Raw genomic sequence first — 20667 nt, 5'->3', positions numbered from 1 at the left:
ACTGTATGTCCAAAGTCGGGGTTACAAACCAATCGGTCAAATAGCAGCTTTTGTGTCTAGTCAGTCAGGCTTTGCAAGGGTCGCGGGGCGTGCTGGCAGTAGGCGGGGGACACCCCAAATTGGTTGCCAGCCAATCGCAGGGCACACAGAGACAAACATCCGCACTCACAATCACACCTAGGGGCAATTTAGACAGTCCAATCAACTTACCATGCATGTTTTTGGAATGTGGGAGGAAACCGGAGTACCTGGAGAAAACCCATGCAGGCACGGGAGGCCGCAGCCGGGATCGAACCCACGACCTCTGAACTGTGAAGCGGACGTGCTAAGCAGTCGACCACTATATATATGTATATATATATATTTATCTATATTTATATATATATATTTCTAAATGCTCCTGAGAGCATTTGTAATATTTGAAATTTATTACACAACTGAAGTGGAATAGCATATTTAGCTTCACGGGCAACGTAAAACACCTCCAGACGGAATAATAGCATAATTGAAAAACACATTTGAGACACTTTATCAACATCACATTTTAAGAGCCCACCAAAAAAATCCAGCTAGACATTTACATCCTGTTATGTGATTAAAGATTCTCAAGGGTTGTTGAGAGGACTTTTTCAGGAAGAATTCCGCATCCCCTAATTTATGATTCGGTGATTTAAATACCAATGTGTTGTTTGGATCTTAGGCAGCCATAAAGTGCAGTGAGCCGTGGTTCTCTGTGTCTCAAACAGAGAACGTCTGTTTCTGCCTTCCAGTGTCATCCTCCTCTAATGGGACACACTGTGATTTGTGTGTTCACTGCAAGGCACACCACACGGTGTGCCACCAGGGTATAAATTCATGACAGCTACTGTATATTATCTAGTAGTTAATCTAACAGGAAACTAACGTCACTTGCAACTAACAAGAACTTTGTGCACTTTTTCGATCTGAGAGCAGAACCAAGAGAGGTAAGACAAACATCTTTATGTTACAGTGTGTTTATTATTTTAGGCAGGGAAAGTTGGGTTAGGGTAGCACATTTTTTTCATGATTGAAATTATGAATCAAAAATTCTGGTGTGCCATTGCAAGCATCAAATTGATATTATCTACCTGAAATCCAAAGTCTTAAAATATAAATCCGTCCAATTTTTATTACATTTTGCTTACTGTTCAGTGTTGCCGAGAGCTGCAGCCTATATCCCAAGTGACTTTGTGTGAAAGGCAGACGACACCCTGGAATGGTTGCCAGTCAATCACATGGCATGTAGACAATTAGTCAGACAAGCATTCACATTCATATCATATCATACGCCACTAAGTGGGAATTGAACCCACACGGTCTGCACCAAAGGCCTGGAAAATCATAATGTCTAACTATTTATTGTTATGTATATTTTCGTCTCCTTGTCATTGTATCTCCATCCACTATCAGTCAAAGCAAACTAATTCAATCCAATTAAAAAACGTAACACAAAAATAAATGTAAATATGTACAGTTGTGCTCTTGAGTACCCTGGCAGAAATTTTGAATTTAAAAAATGCTGATAAGGACCAGCTTTGAATCCCATTAATAATAACATTAAATGTGTTTAGCCTGATCCTCCAAGTGTCTTTAAAACATGCACATCTTACAGATCTTGCCAGGGTAATCAAACGTACACATTTTGCCCAACTGTGTAAAGTTCCCTTATTCTATACAAAGTAAATACAAGTAGGGCGGAATTTTAATATAAGAGCATGTAGATGTGAAGTGAAGTTAAAAACTGCATGCGTTCAAATAAAGTGCTTAGCTTAAAAAAAAGACATTGAATGAAAATTTGGAGTTTCCACTTTTCTATTTAGTTGTGATCGGAAAATGAAGATTCAAATTTGCTTCATGAACCAGTAGTTGTATTTGTTGACTCCTCAAAATGGCACTCTGTTCAATATTGGGCTGAAAGCACTGACTTTGCCAGACTTTGACATCTGCCATTTCTTAAATTCTTTATTGAAACCGACAGTGCCACCTAGAGGAGTCAAAAAATACAACAAGTTCATGAAGTAAATTTGAAGCGTCATTTTCCTATCACTACTGTTTAGCATCATGACACATTCTCCAACAATTTTACATGTTTTAATTGAACAGATTCAGAGGTTCCCTTTTCTGTCTTAAATCCAACTCTTTCACTTTTTTGCTCAGTGATAGAATTGAGCCCTTGCTTGTCCTGCCAGGATTTTCTGTCATATTTAGATTTTGAGTGGCTATGTTTGTTCAAACCCTGTTTTGTCTCATTATGGTGTTTCACATTTGCACAATTAATTGCTCCCGGTGGGAATTACGAATAAACCAAATTGACTGGCTGTTCCATGTCATTTTTTGTAAAGCACTAGTTGTCCCTGAATTTTCTACCACATTACCATACATCTTCTGAACTTCCTCCCTTTCTCAATCTTCAACTCAACTTACTTCCATGCTGTAGCCTTTGCTGCTTTCTTTCCCCTACCCCATCTCTCCTCATCTTTCTCGGTCTTGTCTGCGCTGCGTCCGTGATTAACACCTGAAATGCAGACTTGACTGGCTGAGTAAAGCCACGCGGGGTTGCTTAACTCACATCTATTTGGCCTGTACGTTTTGTCGTCCACGCCGCTTAAAACAGAAGCGGCCCGTAGGTTTCGATCATAACCCTTTTTTTGGCTGTAGGCGTGGGTCAGTATGGGACTGCATCTGCATCTGGACCACTGTCGCCAGTTATGTTGCTTTTCCATTAGCCCTAAACAGCCCATTCAGATATGCCAGGCAGGCACCACACCACACGGCCTCCATTGCTTTTCCATGACAACAGGCGTCTGGCGGGATGGGGGCGTGATCAACTGGACTGTGAAAGATTGTGCTGCACTGTTCACCGGTCTGCCTATTATTTTAAATGGGCTTCCGCATTTATGTCTACCAACTTCTACTGATTAAAATACAGTTTCATACAAGTTAATGCTACTTTTAGACATTAATTCCACACCCACACGTGTACTTACGCACTCATTTGCATGCTGGTACCCCTCTCTGTAACGACAGCATAACAAAGCCATTATTTATAATACCATCCACAGTCAGGGTTTCATGACATAACATTCACATATATACAGAACCTTGCTCAACACAATCGTATTATAAGCCCCTAAAAAATAAAAAGCAATATTTTGCTGAGCTTAAATGACTAGATAATGGTATTTTCTTTGGCGTTGTTTTGCTTTTTTTTGTAGGATCATAGTTTACTTCTATCTCATATAGGCCTACTGATTCGCTAGCTAACATCCAATCAGATTGATTTATTGTAACTGATGGCCGACGCTATTTTGCATACTGCGATCAATGGCTCATTCATTCAAATCATATCTAAAAAGCACATTGGGCCATGTTGGCTGTTTACTGTGGTGTGAAAGTAACAATTATGAGTGGCGTTGGCTGTAAAAATGTTAGCCTTAGGTGATTGAAGCCAGGATAATATTTTGTTTTCACCCTTGACACTCCCCTTGGCACATATTGATTTCATATAAGACCGTGAGGTCTCACATTGTCACATGGGCTTGGCAGAGTTGTCCCCAATTGTCAAAAACATATTGTTCTAAAGCAGGGATGTAAAACTCATTTTTGTCACGGGCCGCATCGTAGTTGTGATTTCACTCGGAGGGCCGTTGCGACTGTTAACCCGTGTAAATATATGATCGCCTTATACACAACTAATTGATAGATCACTATTTTTGAAATCAAAAGCCAGTAAATAGTTGGTACAGTAATTGGTAACAAATGCTTGAAATATCGAATATGTTGTGTAAACAGTGATGACAATTAAAAAATAAAAAAAAAGTAAAGTCAACACACATGATTTGTCTTCGCGGGCCACATAAAATGATGTCGCGGGCCGGATCTGGCCTTGAGCTTGACGCCTGTGTACTAGAGCAGTGTTTTTCAAACTTTTTTGAGTCAAGGCACATTTATTTCATTGATATCCCGCGGCACACCAGCAGCTGAAATTGTGAAAAAAGAAGCTTATTTTAACAAGATAAGTGTTATATTGTTTATATAAGCATTTTTAACATTGAAGAATGACATTATATTATAACGTCTTGAATAGGAATTAAATAAACACAAAGAAAAAAGTATTTTATAATGTTTCCTATTGATACTTACTCAGTGAAACATGGGCCTGTTTGGATAAACATGCGACTAATTCGCTTGTCTCTAAACAAAGACAATTGGCTAGCTGCTGCTGCTGCCACCTGCTGGTATGGAAGAGTACTACAATGTCGTAAAGACACGATAACGCTGCCAGGCGCTAGACCGCACAGGTACACAAATTAGATAATTTCCCACGGCACACTTGACAATATCGCGGCACACAGTTTGAAAAGCACGGTTCTAGAGTTTGCATAGGGATCAACTGCAAAGTTATCCCTTCAATATGCAATACATGTAAATATGGTGTGGCAGAGTAGCAAGGGGTCTAAGGATGCTGCATCCATGTGAAAATGGCAGGAAAGTCAGAGGTATCAAAAACTTCCTCCAGATGTAGTGGTGGCCACATAGGTCTACCCCTGCATCCCGCTCTTCTACCTACCTACCTACCTACCTACCTACCTACCTACCTACCTACCTACCTACCTACCTACCTACCTACCTACCTACCTACCTACCAGGGGCGATTTTAGGTTCAGAGCATTGGGGGTGTTGAGCACTCAGAGTGTCTGGCTGGTTCAGAATTTTTTTTTTAATTTCACTTAAAGTGATTTCGGATCATTCATTAGATATTTTCAAATTTTCACGTTAATGCTGAAACCACATTCACGTAAAAATAAGAAAAAAAAGAAAAAAAATGGACAGTGTTTTTCACAGGAGAGCGACTCACCTCATATGAAACCTCATATGAAACCACAATTTGGCTCTTTTCATCAAAAAACGTGTGTAAGAAATCTGAAATGTAAAAGAGGAGTGTGACTCACCATTATTTTTTCCATGGATATTTCTGGCTGCTTTAGACTGACTCAAGCAGTCTTCTGTCATTTTGCGCAGCCAGAGAGAAGTCCTTACATGACAGGTGGAGTGATTTGCTTGTTCTGAGATTGACGCTTTATCTGATCTAGGAACTGTCATGTGTAGTACCGAGAGTCTCCATTAGGAGCGCTGTAATGTGCTATCACTGTTTAAGAACCAGCAATGTATGTTTGAGCAAGTATAGCAAAAGACATTATGCTGCCAACCTGTCTGTTTCCGTCGTTATTGACAATCGATAGCCATCCAAAGCTTTACTAAAAGCATCTTATATTAGAGGATCGGTAGATTGCAGTTTTCTGTATTTGCAAGAGTTGATAGTCAATATACGGGACATTTAAGGTCCCGTATGGGACAAACCAAATTAGCCCAAAATACGTGAAGTCCCGGCTTAATATGGTACAGTTGGCAACCCTAAACCACACAGATAGCTTTCACGCACGCAACAATTAAGATGGGCTGATCATTGTTGCATTCGATTCAATGCAGCTAAAATGAGGACTAATATCTGTTGATGATAACAAAGTCATGGTATGGGGTGGTAAAATAGTTGTTCAACATAACCACAGTATAACATACTCTCACCGCTGTGGCGCGCAAGTGACAAGCCGAGCGAAGGAGGAGCCGGGAGTGGGGCAAGAGCGGTGCTGGGAATCAAATGGACTGGACCATTTTGAGGCAGGGGGTATTTCCGATGCTGCGTTGTTCACATTTTTGTTTTGTTTTATTTTTTATCCAGCGTTTTTTTAAAATCATATTTAAGCATATCGTGTCCTTTATTAAGGAAAAGAATGTTTTAAAAATGCTATAGTTTTTGGGGGCGCTTGGGTTGAATTTGAATCCATCCATCCATCCATCCATCCATCCATCCATCCATCCATCCATCCATCCATCCATCCATCCATCCATCCATCCATCCATCCATCAACTGTATCAATTGACTTGAGCTTTGTTTCGCCTGCACCCGATGCTCCCAAATTGGTTTTTTTTTTGCTTTTTTAAACAAAACATACAACTTGCATTTTTGGTGAGTAAACAACTAATGTAATACGATACACTGCATCTCACCCAGGTGGGTTAGGCTCCAGTCGTCCTGTGACACTGTCATTCATCCCACAAGGAATTTGTGCACCTGAGATGACACCTGGAAAAAATACAAAGATGCATACATTTTGAAACTACTGTATTTGTCACTCCATTTAATGGACTGTCAACTCAAATCAACCCCACTCAATTTTATATTTATTTCGTATTTCACAGTAAAAAACAACCATTGCTGCATACAAAGTGCTGTACTTTGTAAATACAAAAACAAAGACAGTTAAAACAATAAATTAATAACATAAATACAGTAAACGCAGATGATATCGTTCATATCTTTTGGATTAAATCATACACAATTGTAGCATTGTTCTTTTAATTAAAAAAATACAAATGCAGCTACAGTGATGAAAGAGAGAGCCTCATATTGTCACAGCAACTCTCTTTTTGGTTATTATTGTTACTCATCCTCACCAAGGCGTGTATCCTGTGTCATTTCATCACTAGTTTAGGTCTAACATCAACAATGAACATTCAGTCTACCATCAACAAAGAAGTATTCATCCCCGGTAATGAACGGATGCTGGTGGCAGTGGAGGTGCAGAGGAGAAAGAGGAAGAGGATATCCTTCCTTTCCCCTGGATCCAAAGGAGACTATGCAACATTCATTTGTGTTTCAGGTGCAAATATCACTTTTTGACTTTGTGTAAGGTGTGCCACGAGACAAATGTTAATAGACTTCTCACACAAACCTGCAAAACATTGTAAAAGCTTGGAGACTAGCAATTCATGGCTAGAATCGACACCATTTCAACCACTCTTGTATTCGTGGCAATAAGTAAAATAAGATCTGTACATTATAGATGATTGCCAAGAAAATTTGATCAATCAAAGTGAGACTGGCACATGGAATTCGTTTATGCTCTCTGTGTAGTGACCAATACAAGGCCGCACCAGCTCCTCATTTCAAAGGTGAAGCAGTTTAGTGGTTCCTTGGCCTTCACAAGGACATCACAGTGGGCGGTGGAACAGCTACGACAGGTCAATGGCATTAACCCCAACAAGGTCACCATCTCATTTTGATTTCATAGAACGAGATATGACTTTTAAGCTCATTAAAAGTAATTGCTTGCTAACAGGTTATCCACTCTCCACTAGGACAGCCCCGAATTTGACCTGGTATTTGTCAATGCCGTGGATCAGTGGGTGGCCAGCTCAGCGGCAGAAAAGTGCATTCTGGTCCAGATTCTATATCGTGCCTGCCAGACCTACTGGCAGGGAAAGGCAGGAAGTCTGGTCAAGGCGAGCCTCCAGGGTTCCCACCGGGATGCGAGGGCTGGTCCTATGGATTCCTCACCGGGGCCTTCAGCTGGAATAGTAAAAGCACGACGGAAAAGCTATGTTGCACCCAGACCACCAGAGTTCATCAACTGCCCATCCAAACTCACAGGAGGTAATAGAATATCGCATTACACAGCACTGTGCAAATGTTTTAGTCCATCACTAGCTTTATTGTTTTAATGGCCAATGAAACAATTCAGGAAATGGTAGGATGGATACAGTTAGGTGGATTACATGGAACACAAAAGCAATTTCCCTAAAACTTGGTAGAAGCGTGGCACATGAGCTGAGTTTAAAAGCACTTATGGTGCTGATTTAGGAATTTATTTTCAATGTATGAGGCACCATGGGATCAATAGCGTCCCCCCCACAAGTCCGTTTTAAAATAAAAACAAGAATGATACATAAAAAAGGGAAGTGTGTCTTTATATCATTAGCCTAATAGCGGAATTGCCCAAATCATATTTCCATATCTGGAAAACAAGAAAAAAAAAACTTTAGAAAACACACTGATGTTTGTTATTGATATTGTAACAGTAGGTTGAACCAGTGTGAACAAGTTAAAATAAAACATGTAAATAAATAAGTCACACTATCATTTGTATAACAAATAAAATGATTGAGGCAGAATAAAATGAATATACAATTAATGGATTTCCATACAAAATTGGTAGAATGAAGTTGGCAGGGTGGCAGCAACAGAGAATGACCAAAGTTTGGGATCATGACACACTTCACAAGGTAGACAAAATGCATCTTGTGTGTACCACGCGAGCATGTTTATTATCACTAACATAAAGTAACGTATGTTAGCTAATATAAAAAAAAAAAAAAAGCCTACCATTGCTAGTTAGAACTTATTGGAATGCTCTCGCAAGTAGTCAGGAACACAACCGCTGGTGCACTTTTACTTGCACTAAGAAAATAAACACCTTTTAAGAAAAGCAGAAGAAAATAAAATGCTGCGGAGTGTTAACATTATAAATGAACAGGTAGGCTGAACTCAAAACGTTACACTGCAAAAATCAGCTATCTAATCTAGACTTAGAATCTTATTTCAAGCCAAAAAGTCTTTTTGATCTTGTTTTGAGAATAATATACTACGCGAGAGCAGAATTTGTAATTTTATGAATATTGTTTTAAGATTATTTGTCTTTTATTTCTTACTTAGTTGGCAGATCCTAAAATGTGTTCATTCACAAGCAAAATAAGCTAAATTATTGTCAAAGTCTCAGTTTTATGCTATAGTTTATGTTTTAAGAGAACTTTTACCTGTAAAACTTGCTGTAGATAATTTTCACCTTCACCAGATATCAGGAGTTTACGGAAGAGGATTAGGGCCAGTGGGGGAAAAAATAGGTTGGCAAGATTCTCACTTTCATCTCAGAATTCTGACTTTATTTCACTTTAAAGTCAGAATTGATCTTTAAACTCAGAATTGACTTTAAAGTGAGTATTCTGACTTTATTCTCAGAATTCTGACTTTATTCTCAGAATCCCGACTTTAAAATGAGAATTCTGACTTTCTTCTCAGAAGTCAGAATTCTCACTTTTCAGTATTCCCACTTTAAAGTCAGAATTCTGAGAATAAAGTCAGAATTCGGAGAATAAAGTCGGAATTCTGACATTAAAGTCAGAATTCTGAAATAAAAGTGAGAATCTTACCAACCTTAATTTTTCCCCCTCTGGCCCTAATCCTCTTCCGTAGGAGTTTAATGTATGATTTAAATAAAAATGTTTTTTTTGGGTGACAGATTCGTCCTCCATGAATCTGTTCATCTACCGCTGCAAAGCCTTCTTGAATCATATGAAGAAGAAGATGGTTGCGAACCAAAGGAGCTCACAGGGTAGAGGTAGTTAATTTTTACTGCAACGAGGACCAACAAGTTAGTGTCAACTCTTTCTGTCATTTTAGCCAGAATTTGGCTTGTTGGATTTATTTGTCTGTTGACCATTGTTTGTTCTGTAGCCCTCTCCAGCTGAAAGGCATCTCTGTGTTGGATGGCAGGGCGGTCACATGAGTGTTGATTTCGGGGGAAACAATACAATGCAAAACAATAGCTGGTGTTTATGGGGAGCTCAGAAGCTGAGAGGGAGCACGGGGCACCACTGAACTCAGTGACAGAAGCGCTGTAATTCATGGGAGAGGTGCCAGGCTGCAATACAGCAGCACGTCCCACTTCATTTGTACTTTGTGCTTCGTGACTTCCAATGATCACCATTAGTATAGGAACTGAACACCCACCATCTAATTTCTTAAGACAACTCCTGAGCTATGCTGTGTCACTTATGTTGAAAAGTGAAATTACTTACAACTATACTTTAATACTTGAAATTTACCTGTGGATACAGCAAATGCATTTTTGCTTTCTTATTTTCTTGGACCTGGTATAGGCTCAAGGTTACGAGTGACTTTAACTCATTCACTACCAGATATTTTCAGACCCTCATTTACCCTAACGTTTGAAAAAAATAAGAAAAAAAAATATAAATAAGTTACTGGGATTGAATGGCTGGACTGTGAAAAGACAAATAAATGGGGGGGCAGTGAATTAGTTAATGATGACACCGTGGGGACTTGGGGGATACGATAGATAGATACATTTTTGCTATTGCCCCAAGGGCACTTGTAATGTCTTTTGTTTTTTTGTTGAATATTCTATGACCAGATTCAGTTAAAATTCATTTCATAGCAAATATGCTCGGTTGTGTATTCTGCCCCCACCCCACCCCTACCCAAAAACAAAACAAAAACAACAACTGCTTCAAAATGAAAGTGAAATGATGAAAATCCATTATTTTCTCAGCCCCACAAATATCAGTCGAGCCGCTCCTCATCCTCAAGAGAGAGAAACAAATCCTGGCGCCGCGTCTGCCCTCCTCATAGAAATTGTATCCATCCTTTCAGGCTGAAACAAATATTGTAGTTACATTCTTACGTCACCAGGTGGTTGCAAATCACCAGCATCAAGCATATCAATTGAGCAGAAGCAAACTACAAAATGAGAAATGCATTGCATCGGGTATTAAAGTTGCTCCTAAGTACATCAGCATTTATGGCTTATGGTTTATTTTGAAATGTTAATTGTTAAACCAAAATCTATTGAAATCGCACTCAAGTGTTCTGATTTGATGTTTTTAATAAAACCTATGCTCTGCACTCATTGCAATATATGGAAATTAAAAATTTGAACCCAGAAATGTGTTATAATTACACTACATTTTTCAGCGACTCATAGTATACTTTACTTTTCTTTCATTCCAACATTTCCTTCATATTAATTCAAGCTTTTTCATTGTTACATACATAGTCCATCAGATGAAAGTGGCTCTGGGTGAGCGTGGGGAAAAACTGACTGCAGCTGAAGACAAGACAGTAGGTCTGGTGCACACCGCCCAGCAACTTGCAGACATTGCTCACAAGGTAATTCAACAGGCATTTTATTCCAAAATTCACAAGACTAATACAAGAAAAAAAATCTAGATTGTAGCAGGAGTATAAACTGGAAATGTAAATGCCAATGAAATAATTGAATATGGGTACTCTATACTTTTTAATACGTCAAAGCATATTATTACAGTGGAACCTTGGTTCGCAATCAAATTGAAACAAAGACTGCCAATTTTGGCTGTGCCTCTGCTGAAGTGACAAACTCTCTTGCCATCCAGGAAGGTACGTACAGTACACGGAGAGCTAAGATATAATGATGGCTGGAACATTATCAATACTTCTTAAAGAGACAGTGTGCAGAATGTTCCGATTTTTCAATGTTCATTCATTTTTAAAAAGCACTATTAATTGCAATTATATACAAACAAATATGTTGTATCACATCAACGTACATTTAAAAAAATATAATCGTTACGGATGTCACAATATCCAAATATCACGATACAGTTATATCCAGAGCTGGGCACTTGACCCTTTTTTGCCCGTACATTGTCGGCCCCCGCCCGGTTTGGATCCCCCCCCCAAAAAAAAAACAAAAGAAAAAAAACGTGCATGATGCGGGAGAGATGCTAACGGAAGAGGTTTATTTAAAGACAATTAGCTGGCTAACTTACTATTCAAACCTGCTGTGGACACGCTTCAAACGCGGCACTTACTCATGTACTTACCCAGCTGCGTGTCCTAACTTCAATTGCGAGCCCTGGGGTTGGTTTCGTCGATTTGTATAATTATTTGGGTCCAAGAGACGACAAGTCTGCAAGCATTCAACAAGTTACTTATTTTCCACACTCACCCTCCTTCACACTTCCCGGCCTTCAAAATAAAAGCATGCCAGCAAACCACTACACAGCAGTTTTGCTACGGCGTATTTCCGGAAGTAGGAAAGTGCATGATGTGCCTTACTTGAGTGCTGCGCGCAGTTTGAATATACTCCCGGACACAAGTTGTTTTGAAAGAAGCCTAAAAAGAAGCCTTTAACCGAGTAGACTGAGATGAAATTTGGCCACCTTGCAAGCACGTCACATGCATGAGGGCCGATTAGTGGGCCGGACTAAAATCCACTTCCGGCCATGCTTAGTCCAAGCATTTTTTTTAAATGTGTCACCCCTCACCCCTCCGCCGGAGGGTCCAATCGGTCTGGCCCAGTGACGGACTGCCCAGCTCTGGTAATATCATGATATGAACCTCGCGATACGATAATTATCACGATATTGTGGGGAAGTTGGCGATACAGTGATCCCTCGCTACTTCGCGCTTCAACTTTCGCGCCCTCGGTGCATCACAGATTTTTCAGAAGCATTCATAACAAATTAAAAATGAAACAACACAGCCATATCGGCAGCTATATTGCAGAAAGACGCATTGTTTAGATAAGAGTTGACTCTGAGGCTTTGTACATACACACAGGCACGCATAAAGGCGGTGACTGGTTCCCAGCGTGAGCTCGACCAACGAGGGCACAAGTGGATTTACTTTTTCCATTGTGTATTATATGTGAGCTGACTGGGTGCGCATCATCACTGCCTCTCGCTTAGTTTCATCCACTATTCAAATGTGCCGTTGATTTAGTCAGAGTCAAGTCGGATACTTTCTCCTCCATATTTGTAATGATGTGTTTGCTCTAATAAAGTTTTGTAAAAATCGGATAGTACAGTACAACAGCTGTGTTTATATGTCGTGAGCGCAGCGCAGCACGCTCCCGGCCGGCCAGCGGAACAGACGACTTAGACATTGCCAAATAAAGTGTGAAAGTGTTTGTTACTTTTGTCTGAGGTTGTCTTAAAACAGCTTACCTTAACTACAATCCCACGTTGCATTTTATCCAAAGGACTTTATTGATGTTATTGTGTTGAGATAAAGTTAATGCATGATTATATATAATAATAATCATAATAATAATAATAATAATAAGTCCGACGCTACTTCGCGGTTTTTCACCTATCGCGCCGGGTTCTGTCCCCCCATTAACCGCGATGAATGAGGGATCACTGTACTGTATATAAAAAGCTCACAATACTAAATAAAAGCTAAAAAGAAAAAGCTCGTATTAAAAATAAACATCACAATATTCTGTTTTTGTACATGATAACAGCATTCACAAAGAAATAGGCTTGGCCAGTCATGAGTTCCTCTTGGAGAGTACCGTGGGTTTTAAACACAGGTGGCATCAAATTAAACTGCACTAATAATCTAACCACTAGAGGGTGCTGGAACTGCACAAATGGGAAAACAACTTGGGCTTTTAAACAGATTTACTGCTATTAATATCATGACATGACGACGACGATATATTGCAATTTCAATATTGCAATATCACGATATTGCCGATATTGTGACATCCCTAATAATCGTAGGTCTAGTAATCTCTAATTATATTACATAGGGTGCGCCTCCCCTACAGGAAGTTACCATGTTTCACCGCCATCTTTCTGCTACGGGTACCCGAACGAGACAAACGTAGCGAACATAGGTCTTCCACATCATGACTACAGAATGTGTAACAAATGCAATACGTTTACTTTGTCACTTGAGGGAATACAAGAAGTTGTTTGTGATGACATTTTGCCTGACACTCTGCTGAGGAAATGGGTGGTATGCTTGCAACGTGTTGGTCTCTCTGAGGCACAGTAGTGCGTGTGCTTCAAAATGTAGGTACTTGCATTCTATTAGTTCACCACTAGATGGCACTAAATTCTACACAATGCCCCTGACATTTTACTCAGTGTTCTCCTGCTAGATTTCCAGTGGTTTAACTTCCTCCACCACTAGATGTCACTGCACATATGAGAACACCACGAGAAGTGATAAACACAATTATTAACAATAAATATCATTCCACATTATTTCCCTTATTTAACAGTAGTTCAATGCAGTCACAAAATGGATGGGTGGGTGATTTTGGAACCAACAAATGTTTGGTCAAAGAAAGGTATATCTGACCTGTCTCAAATTGATACTTAACAGAAAATGCCTGAATGTAATTTCCATTATTCCACTATTTATTCCAGATGGCACTGAAACATGCAAAATAGAATCCGACTGGGCTCCTACGGGATGAAAGAGATAAATAGCAAGTGGATGCAGACACCGCATGTGTCTAATTGCTTCATATAACTGAATGTAAAGAAGACTAAGGATCTGTACGCTGCCACTTACTTTGTGTATTCAGAATTACATCTTTAATACATGTTGATACTTACTTTGTAAAAAACAAGACTATGGTGCTTATATTATATAAACTATATACAGTAAATCTGTTAGCAGCTATCAGATAAACATTGTTTTGGTTAGTCGTGCTTGTATTGAACGCTTTATACAAAGCACCTAACACGCCTGTCAGTCTGCATGTTGTTATCACAACTCATGGTTGTGTATTGCCGTGGAATTATATTGTGTCTCCACTGTGTCTTTGTCCATGTTCTTTGAACACAAATCCATCTGTTTTGTCTGCTGTTTGGCTAGTCTTTGTGTCTATGTGACTTACAATATGTGTTGTCTATGTGAATTGAATAAAGTTTGTTCAGGAATGTCGCACTATGATGACCATGAAGCAGATGACCAACTGGAAGATGAGCAAGTGTGGAAAGTCAGTGTTCAAAGTTCAGGTGTTGAATGAATGTGTTCATATAAAATGTATGCACTGTCTGTACTATTTTATGGACTTGAATGGCAAATACTAGACATTTACAAAATGTACGTTATTACAGCTATGTTATGGTTATTGCTTTGTTTGGTACGTTTGGATTTAAGTGAATGTATAGGGCACATATCAAAGTATTCACAATGCCCATCTATTTCAATAATAAATAATACTGGACTTGATCACCAGTGCTTCTGTTCTGGTCCTTGAACAACTAGAAACTAGATGGTGCTCAAACTGCAAGAAAGTTTTTCATCAAAGAAGTGACGAACAATGGAATTTATTTTGCTTCGGTACAGCACAATGTTCTGTACTGAAAAATAAATGAATAAATAAAAATATGAGTATGAATATATGGACAGAGATTCTAGTTAGTAAGTATAACCTGGTTAACCCTTACATGAGTGACACTCTTCCATTAGTGGGTCAAAAATGACTCGCAGTTAAGCAATGTACTTAGAGGTAGTTAATCCCCCCCCAAATTATTTGCAATGATATGTTCTATGTGGGGCGGCACGGTGGTCGACTGGTTAGCACGTCCGCCTCACAGTTCAGAGGTCGTGGGTTCGATCCCGGCTCCGGCCTCCCTGTGTGGAGTTTGCATGTTCTCCCCGTGCCTGCGTGGGTTTTCTCCGGGCACTCCGGTTTCCTCCCACATTCCAAAAACATGCATGGTAAGTTGATTGGATACTCTAAATTGCCCCTAGGTGTGATTGTGAGTGCGGATGTTTGTCTCTGTGTGCCCTGCGATTGGCTGGCAACCAGTTCAGGGTGTCTCCCGCCTACTGCTCAAAGACAGCTGGGATAGGCTCCAGCACGCCCCGCGACCCTTGTGAGGAGAAGCGGTACAGATAATGGATGGATGGATGTTCTATGTGCCTTCACTAGCCTAAACACGACATTCTGATTACCGGCAATATTGTGTTTGTGGGATATCAGTTAAGCAGCAAAATCCACCCGTTTTTGCCATCTCGGGTTAGCCATTTTGTCACTTCTGTCGACTGAAAATGACATCGCTGTTGCTCAGGGCTCAGGTAACGACCAATCACGACTCACCTGTTTTCTGAAGCTGAGCCATGATTGGTCGTTAGCTGACCTTTGAGTAACTGTGATGTCATTATTAGTTGACAGAAGTGACAAAATGGCCACAACTGGAGATGGACAAAAATGGGGGGATTTTACTATAACTCATATTCCACAAAAACAATGTCAATCGGAATGTTGTGTTTGGACTAGTATGGCTGACAGAACATATTGTAAACATTTTTGGTGGTTTGACTTCCTCTTGATCTATGATTATTGAGCTACAAGATGAGAGAGAACTCTGTATTAGACCCTGCTCTTCGTTGATGCATTTCCGTTCAAACTGACTGCAAACTACAAACACAATAAAAAACAAATTGACAAATTAATATCTCGGTGACATTTTCAATCAAACCTGAGCTTTTTTTTCTCTCTAAAGGTAATTTTTTTTATGCTGCTCTTGTAGTGAATCTCATTAGATCTGTGTTCCATTGCTGTGGTCAAAGAGTGTACAATGTGGATACATTTATTAGCATTTTACCCTTAAGGGGTCCTTCCTCTTGAATACTGTCACATCGTCAGCAACTGCACTTCGTGACCACTTGGAAACACTCACATCGGTGCATTGTATTGACAAAGTGACTCAATTTCTTAATGTGGTTTGTGGTTATTACATTGTGGCTTCCGTACTCATCCGCCACTATGGCTCCTGTTTCTCTATGCAAGAGCAGAGGTCATTAGTGTCAATTCTGCTTTTCCTGTGTTTTCACATCAGTGGAATTTCTGTGGTTTATGTTTTGTTTATTGTGTTTCAATAATGTAGCAGTTTTTTTGGTTGCATGTCCCTGGGGAAAACCATTCATGGAATCTAGTAGGTTTATTTATTGCACTGAATAGGCATTAAGAGTTAAGCAATCTTACATTTCAGACAAAGCTTATTTGCATTGCAGTGAGTAATGGTTGCATGAGAGTGACATCTGTCAGTAAACATCTGGAGCCTTCTATGCGTTGGACACTGTTACTGTATGTCAACAGGAAAGGCAACTAAACCTCTTAAATAAAATAGATTAAACAGATATACAATAAAGGAGGAATATGAAAAGATGAACGCGAACACCTGATACAGTTTGTGCATGTCGAGTCACCGTGTAAGGAAAAAATGTGTGAGAAATAGCTTGTTGTGATAAGGAAACAAAACATGTGGGTCAAGCCTGTGTGACACTGGAGGATTAAGGCCACGTGTACAGTGAGTGAAAGGATATGAACATTTTGAGTTAGTGAAAAGTGGGACAGGAAGGACAAAATGTGTATATTTTAACTGTGACAGTTGTGTGTAAAGCACATTGTCTGTCATATTTAACTGACAGAACCATGATTTTATTAAATCATCCATCCATCCATCCATTATCGATACCGCTTATCATTACTAGGGTTGCGGGCATGCTGGAGCCTATCCCAGCTGTCTTTGGGCAGTAGGCGGGGGACACCCTGAATTGGTTGCCAGCCAATCGCAGGGCATATTAAATCATACAGTTGTTATTTAATTTTGTCATGAACTTTTTTTCGGTTGTATTACTTTTGAATTGCGATATGTTCCAAGTAAAACAAAGTGACGATATGTATGCTGCTTTCCAGCGCTGGGCAGTCCGTCCCTGGGCCGGATGCCCATTTTTGGGGCAGAGGGGTGGGGGGTGACAAATAATAAAAAATGGCTGGACTAAACATGGCTGGAAGTGGATTTTAGTCCGGTCCACTAACGTGCTCGCGAGGCGACCAAATTTCATCACAGCCTACTCGTGAAAGGCTTCTCTTTAGGCTTCTTTCAAAACAAATTGTGTCCGGGAGGTAAATCAAGCTGCGCGCAGCACTCAAGTATGACACTGGCACATTATGCACTTCCCTACTTCCGGGGAGTGTGGAAAATAGGTAACTTGTTGTTTGCAGACTTGTCGTCTGTTGGACAAATAATTTAAACAATACGACAAAACCAACACCATGGCTCGCAATGGAAGTAAGTACACGCAGCTGGGTTGTTGTGTCTTTCACAACTTAATAACTTGGAGAAGTCTCGGAGCTCAGCTTTTTATTGCATAAACGGCATTCATTCACTGACGAGTTGAATCACTGATAACACTTGAAATTATATCACTCCACGCACGTCGCGGTGCACTGAGGAAATCACAGGGCGAATAACTACGCCTGGAAAAGTAGGTCCATACACTACATGGGTAAGTACGTGAGTAAGTGGCGCATTTGAAGCATGTCCGCAGCGGGTTTGAAGAGTAAGTTAGCCAGCTAATTGTCTTTAAATAAACCTCTTCCGTTTGCATCCCTCCCGCGGGGGCATCGTGCACGTTTTTTTTTTTTTTTTTCGGAACGGTGCGGACAATGTTTATGAATATGGCCGGAGGGTCGCGGCCGGAAGGGTACCCAGGTCAAGGGTGGAGGGTCGCGGGCAACAAAGGGTCAAGTGCCCAGCTCTGCTGCTTTTATTGCCTTGGCTCTGCTCTATTTGTAATGGCTAATTTGCGATGATGAAGGGAGCCGTCCGTCAGAATAAGACACGGAAATAAGCATTAACATTTGAAGTGAATGAGGGTTTCCTTTTTTTTCTTGGAATGTTAGCCATGGTGACAAAACTCTTATTCAATGGGGTTAGAGACACAATACTACAACATTAAGGAACATGGCACAGCAATAAGGTAAGATAAGATTCTCGCCCTGTATAATTGTATTCATTCTAATTTCTTCACATATAACCAGTACATATTCTGGTTTATACATTTTAAAAAGAACTGTCAAAGTTAAAGCGTTAACTATGGAGGGTAATTTAAATTTTACAAAGCATTAAAAAAACTCATTCAACTCAGTTTAATTTACTTCCTGTGGCAGCTGATCTCTGGAGGAGAATCACTAGTGTAAAGACGTATTTTTACGTAGTTTTACTTTAAAACGTTTTTCAACGGCTCATTGGAGAAATCCAAAATAATTTGCGCATTTTGCAAAGCCGAATTCAAATACTAATTAGTTGTATGTCTTTGGTGTATTGTTCAACAGTTGTACAAATATTTTACAGGAAAAGAACCGTATTGAAGGATCAAAGAAAGCTAATAGAACAGTCTTTGAATCAAATAATACTTTACATTTTTTCGACATTAATTCCAAGATTTTACTCAAGTAAATATCGGTTCCAAGCTTCGTAAAAAATTGGAATTGAAAATAATTGTGATCAATTATGGAACATTTCATGATTAATTAGTTAAAAAAATGTAATCGCTTGACAGCACTAGTTTTTATATAGTGTTTATCATTACTACAGAGAGAGAAAAGGCTTTTGAATTCGTCTGTATGTCCTGCCTTTATAGTGCTTTGACAACATTTTAAAAAATCCTTGAATGAATCCTCTTTGAATCGTTTTACAATGATATGGAAATGACGAACCTGTGCAAACAATGACCTACCTGGTGCTGTATGGCCAGTGACCTGCGATGAGGTTCATGGCTGATGAGGCATGACATAAAAAAAAAAGTTTTTTAATTTCCTTGTAATTATACATTATATGTTTTCCAACGAATCTGAACACTATTCTGATTGATATTGCGTTTGTGGAAAAGGAAATTAAGCAGAAAAATCTGAACTTTTTTTGCATTTCAGAGGGCTGACATTTTGTCCTGTACTCCCCTGGCTGTTGACTGAAACTGATGTCACTCACAACGTGACGGGCTCGCCTTGGGAACTTCAGGTGATCAAACCCAGATAACAGGTGATCTGTGACTCAGACCGTGGGCTCTGGGACATCAATTTCAGTCGACAGCAGGTGGCAGTACACATAGCTGGGTATACCACCTATGTGATGGACCAGTCCACCTATCCGCCTATGACGGACGCCCATTTTGTAGGCTATAAACGATAGACGGGAAACTTAAAAAAATAGTCTAAGCATAGTCGGAAGCCCATTTTTTCCATCTATGTAATCGGCTATTTTTGCGGTGGGCCGGACAAAATGCATCTCCTTCAAATGCGGCGAGGCTTCCGAGGTCCTGAAAGGTACATAGAACAAATAAGGTCTTTGAAGGTGCTAAAAGGAGACACACTTAGTCTGGTCACGGTGAGGCTTCCACGCCACGGTGAGTCTTTCGTTTCAAATATCGCTCAGCGGGTGGGGTGCTATTGGTAGTTTGTTGAAGTTGGCAGTCGGAAATGCTAACGGAAGGCCGTTTAATATGATAGTCGGACCGGCCTATAGGCGATTACTATTTGGTGTGGCCGGAGAAAATGGCGGATAAACGGCGGAAGGGTACCCCGGCTGTAGGCGATAAACAGACAGAATTTTTCGTCAATTTTAGCCAATTTTTAAAATGACCAGCTTTGGCAGTACATGACAAATGGCAGAGTTGATTCATTGATTTCCCAGTCCTATCCCATACCTAATCCAAAAATACAGGATACTTATAATGTTTCTGACACATTCCTCTCTGACAACACTTAAACATACAACGGTTTTAAGTATTTTAGGAACTGCACACAATGCCACCGTGGGAATTTTGTCTCATATAATATATGGTGTGTGGTGTGTGTGTGTGTGGGGGGGGGGGGTGTATGTGTGGGTGAGTGCTTGTGGATGTGTGTGTGTGTGTGTGTGTGTTATTAAAGAAGGAAGTATGATGGTATTTGAGTAGAGATGGTTCATGGACAGGACAAGGTCTGAGAGAGACAGGCTGTTGAGAAATGGGCAGCTCAAACAAGGCCATATGGGCTGGACGTTAGGCTCTGCTTCATTACCTGGCAATCTATGCATCTGCTCCACAACAAATCACCTGCGAGTTGTTAACAGCTCCTGACAACTGAACTAGGGCCTGCCTAATTGGTTGATGACTGTGTTAAATGAAACACTCAAATGAATATTTAGACACTCTTATTTCCATCATTCTTCCCATTGATAAAGGGAAGATGTGGTGAAAAAAAACCGTAAGGCAGAGATATTTTGTACATAGTGACCTACACCCAAACTAAAATCTGTAAGTAAATAATATTTTTCCATGTTGCTTGGCAAGGCATTTACCAGGCAAAATATTTTATGACTAAATACTGTTGATATTTGATACATTATAACAAATGAAATAAACCCACATTATGACAATACTTGCGA

General features: G+C 39.9%; 1 protein-coding gene across 3 annotated transcripts; it reads left to right on the top strand.

The window, feature by feature from the left end:
- Nucleotides 1–758: 758 nt before the first annotated feature.
- stxbp6l (syntaxin binding protein 6 (amisyn), like) lies at nt 759–14677 on the top strand. 3 transcript variants are annotated; one of them, XM_086019653.1, is made up of 7 exons: nt 759–965; nt 6571–6743; nt 6998–7128; nt 7222–7516; nt 9159–9251; nt 10716–10828; nt 13864–14677. In XM_086019653.1, the coding sequence occupies exons 2-7, from the start codon at nt 6590–6592 to the stop codon at nt 13885–13887; spliced, it is 810 nt and encodes a 269-aa protein (XP_085875779.1). In that variant the 5' UTR covers nt 759–965; nt 6571–6589; the 3' UTR covers nt 13888–14677. The 3 variants fall into 3 exon arrangements, with proteins under 3 accessions (XP_085875779.1, XP_085875778.1, XP_085875776.1); XM_086019652.1 differs by having other exon boundaries at nt 760–965; nt 6576–6743; nt 9159–9257; XM_086019650.1 differs by having other exon boundaries at nt 760–965; nt 9159–9257.
- Nucleotides 14678–20667: the final 5990 nt, after the last annotated feature.

This window comes from Filicampus tigris, chromosome 20 (assembly GCF_054856515.1).
Source record: "Filicampus tigris isolate MCC_2025a chromosome 20, RoL_Ftig_1.0, whole genome shotgun sequence".
NCBI lineage: Eukaryota > Metazoa > Chordata > Actinopteri > Syngnathiformes > Syngnathidae > Filicampus > Filicampus tigris.
Note: the sequence above shows the minus strand (reverse complement) of the source record. Positions and strands in the feature narration are given on the sequence as shown.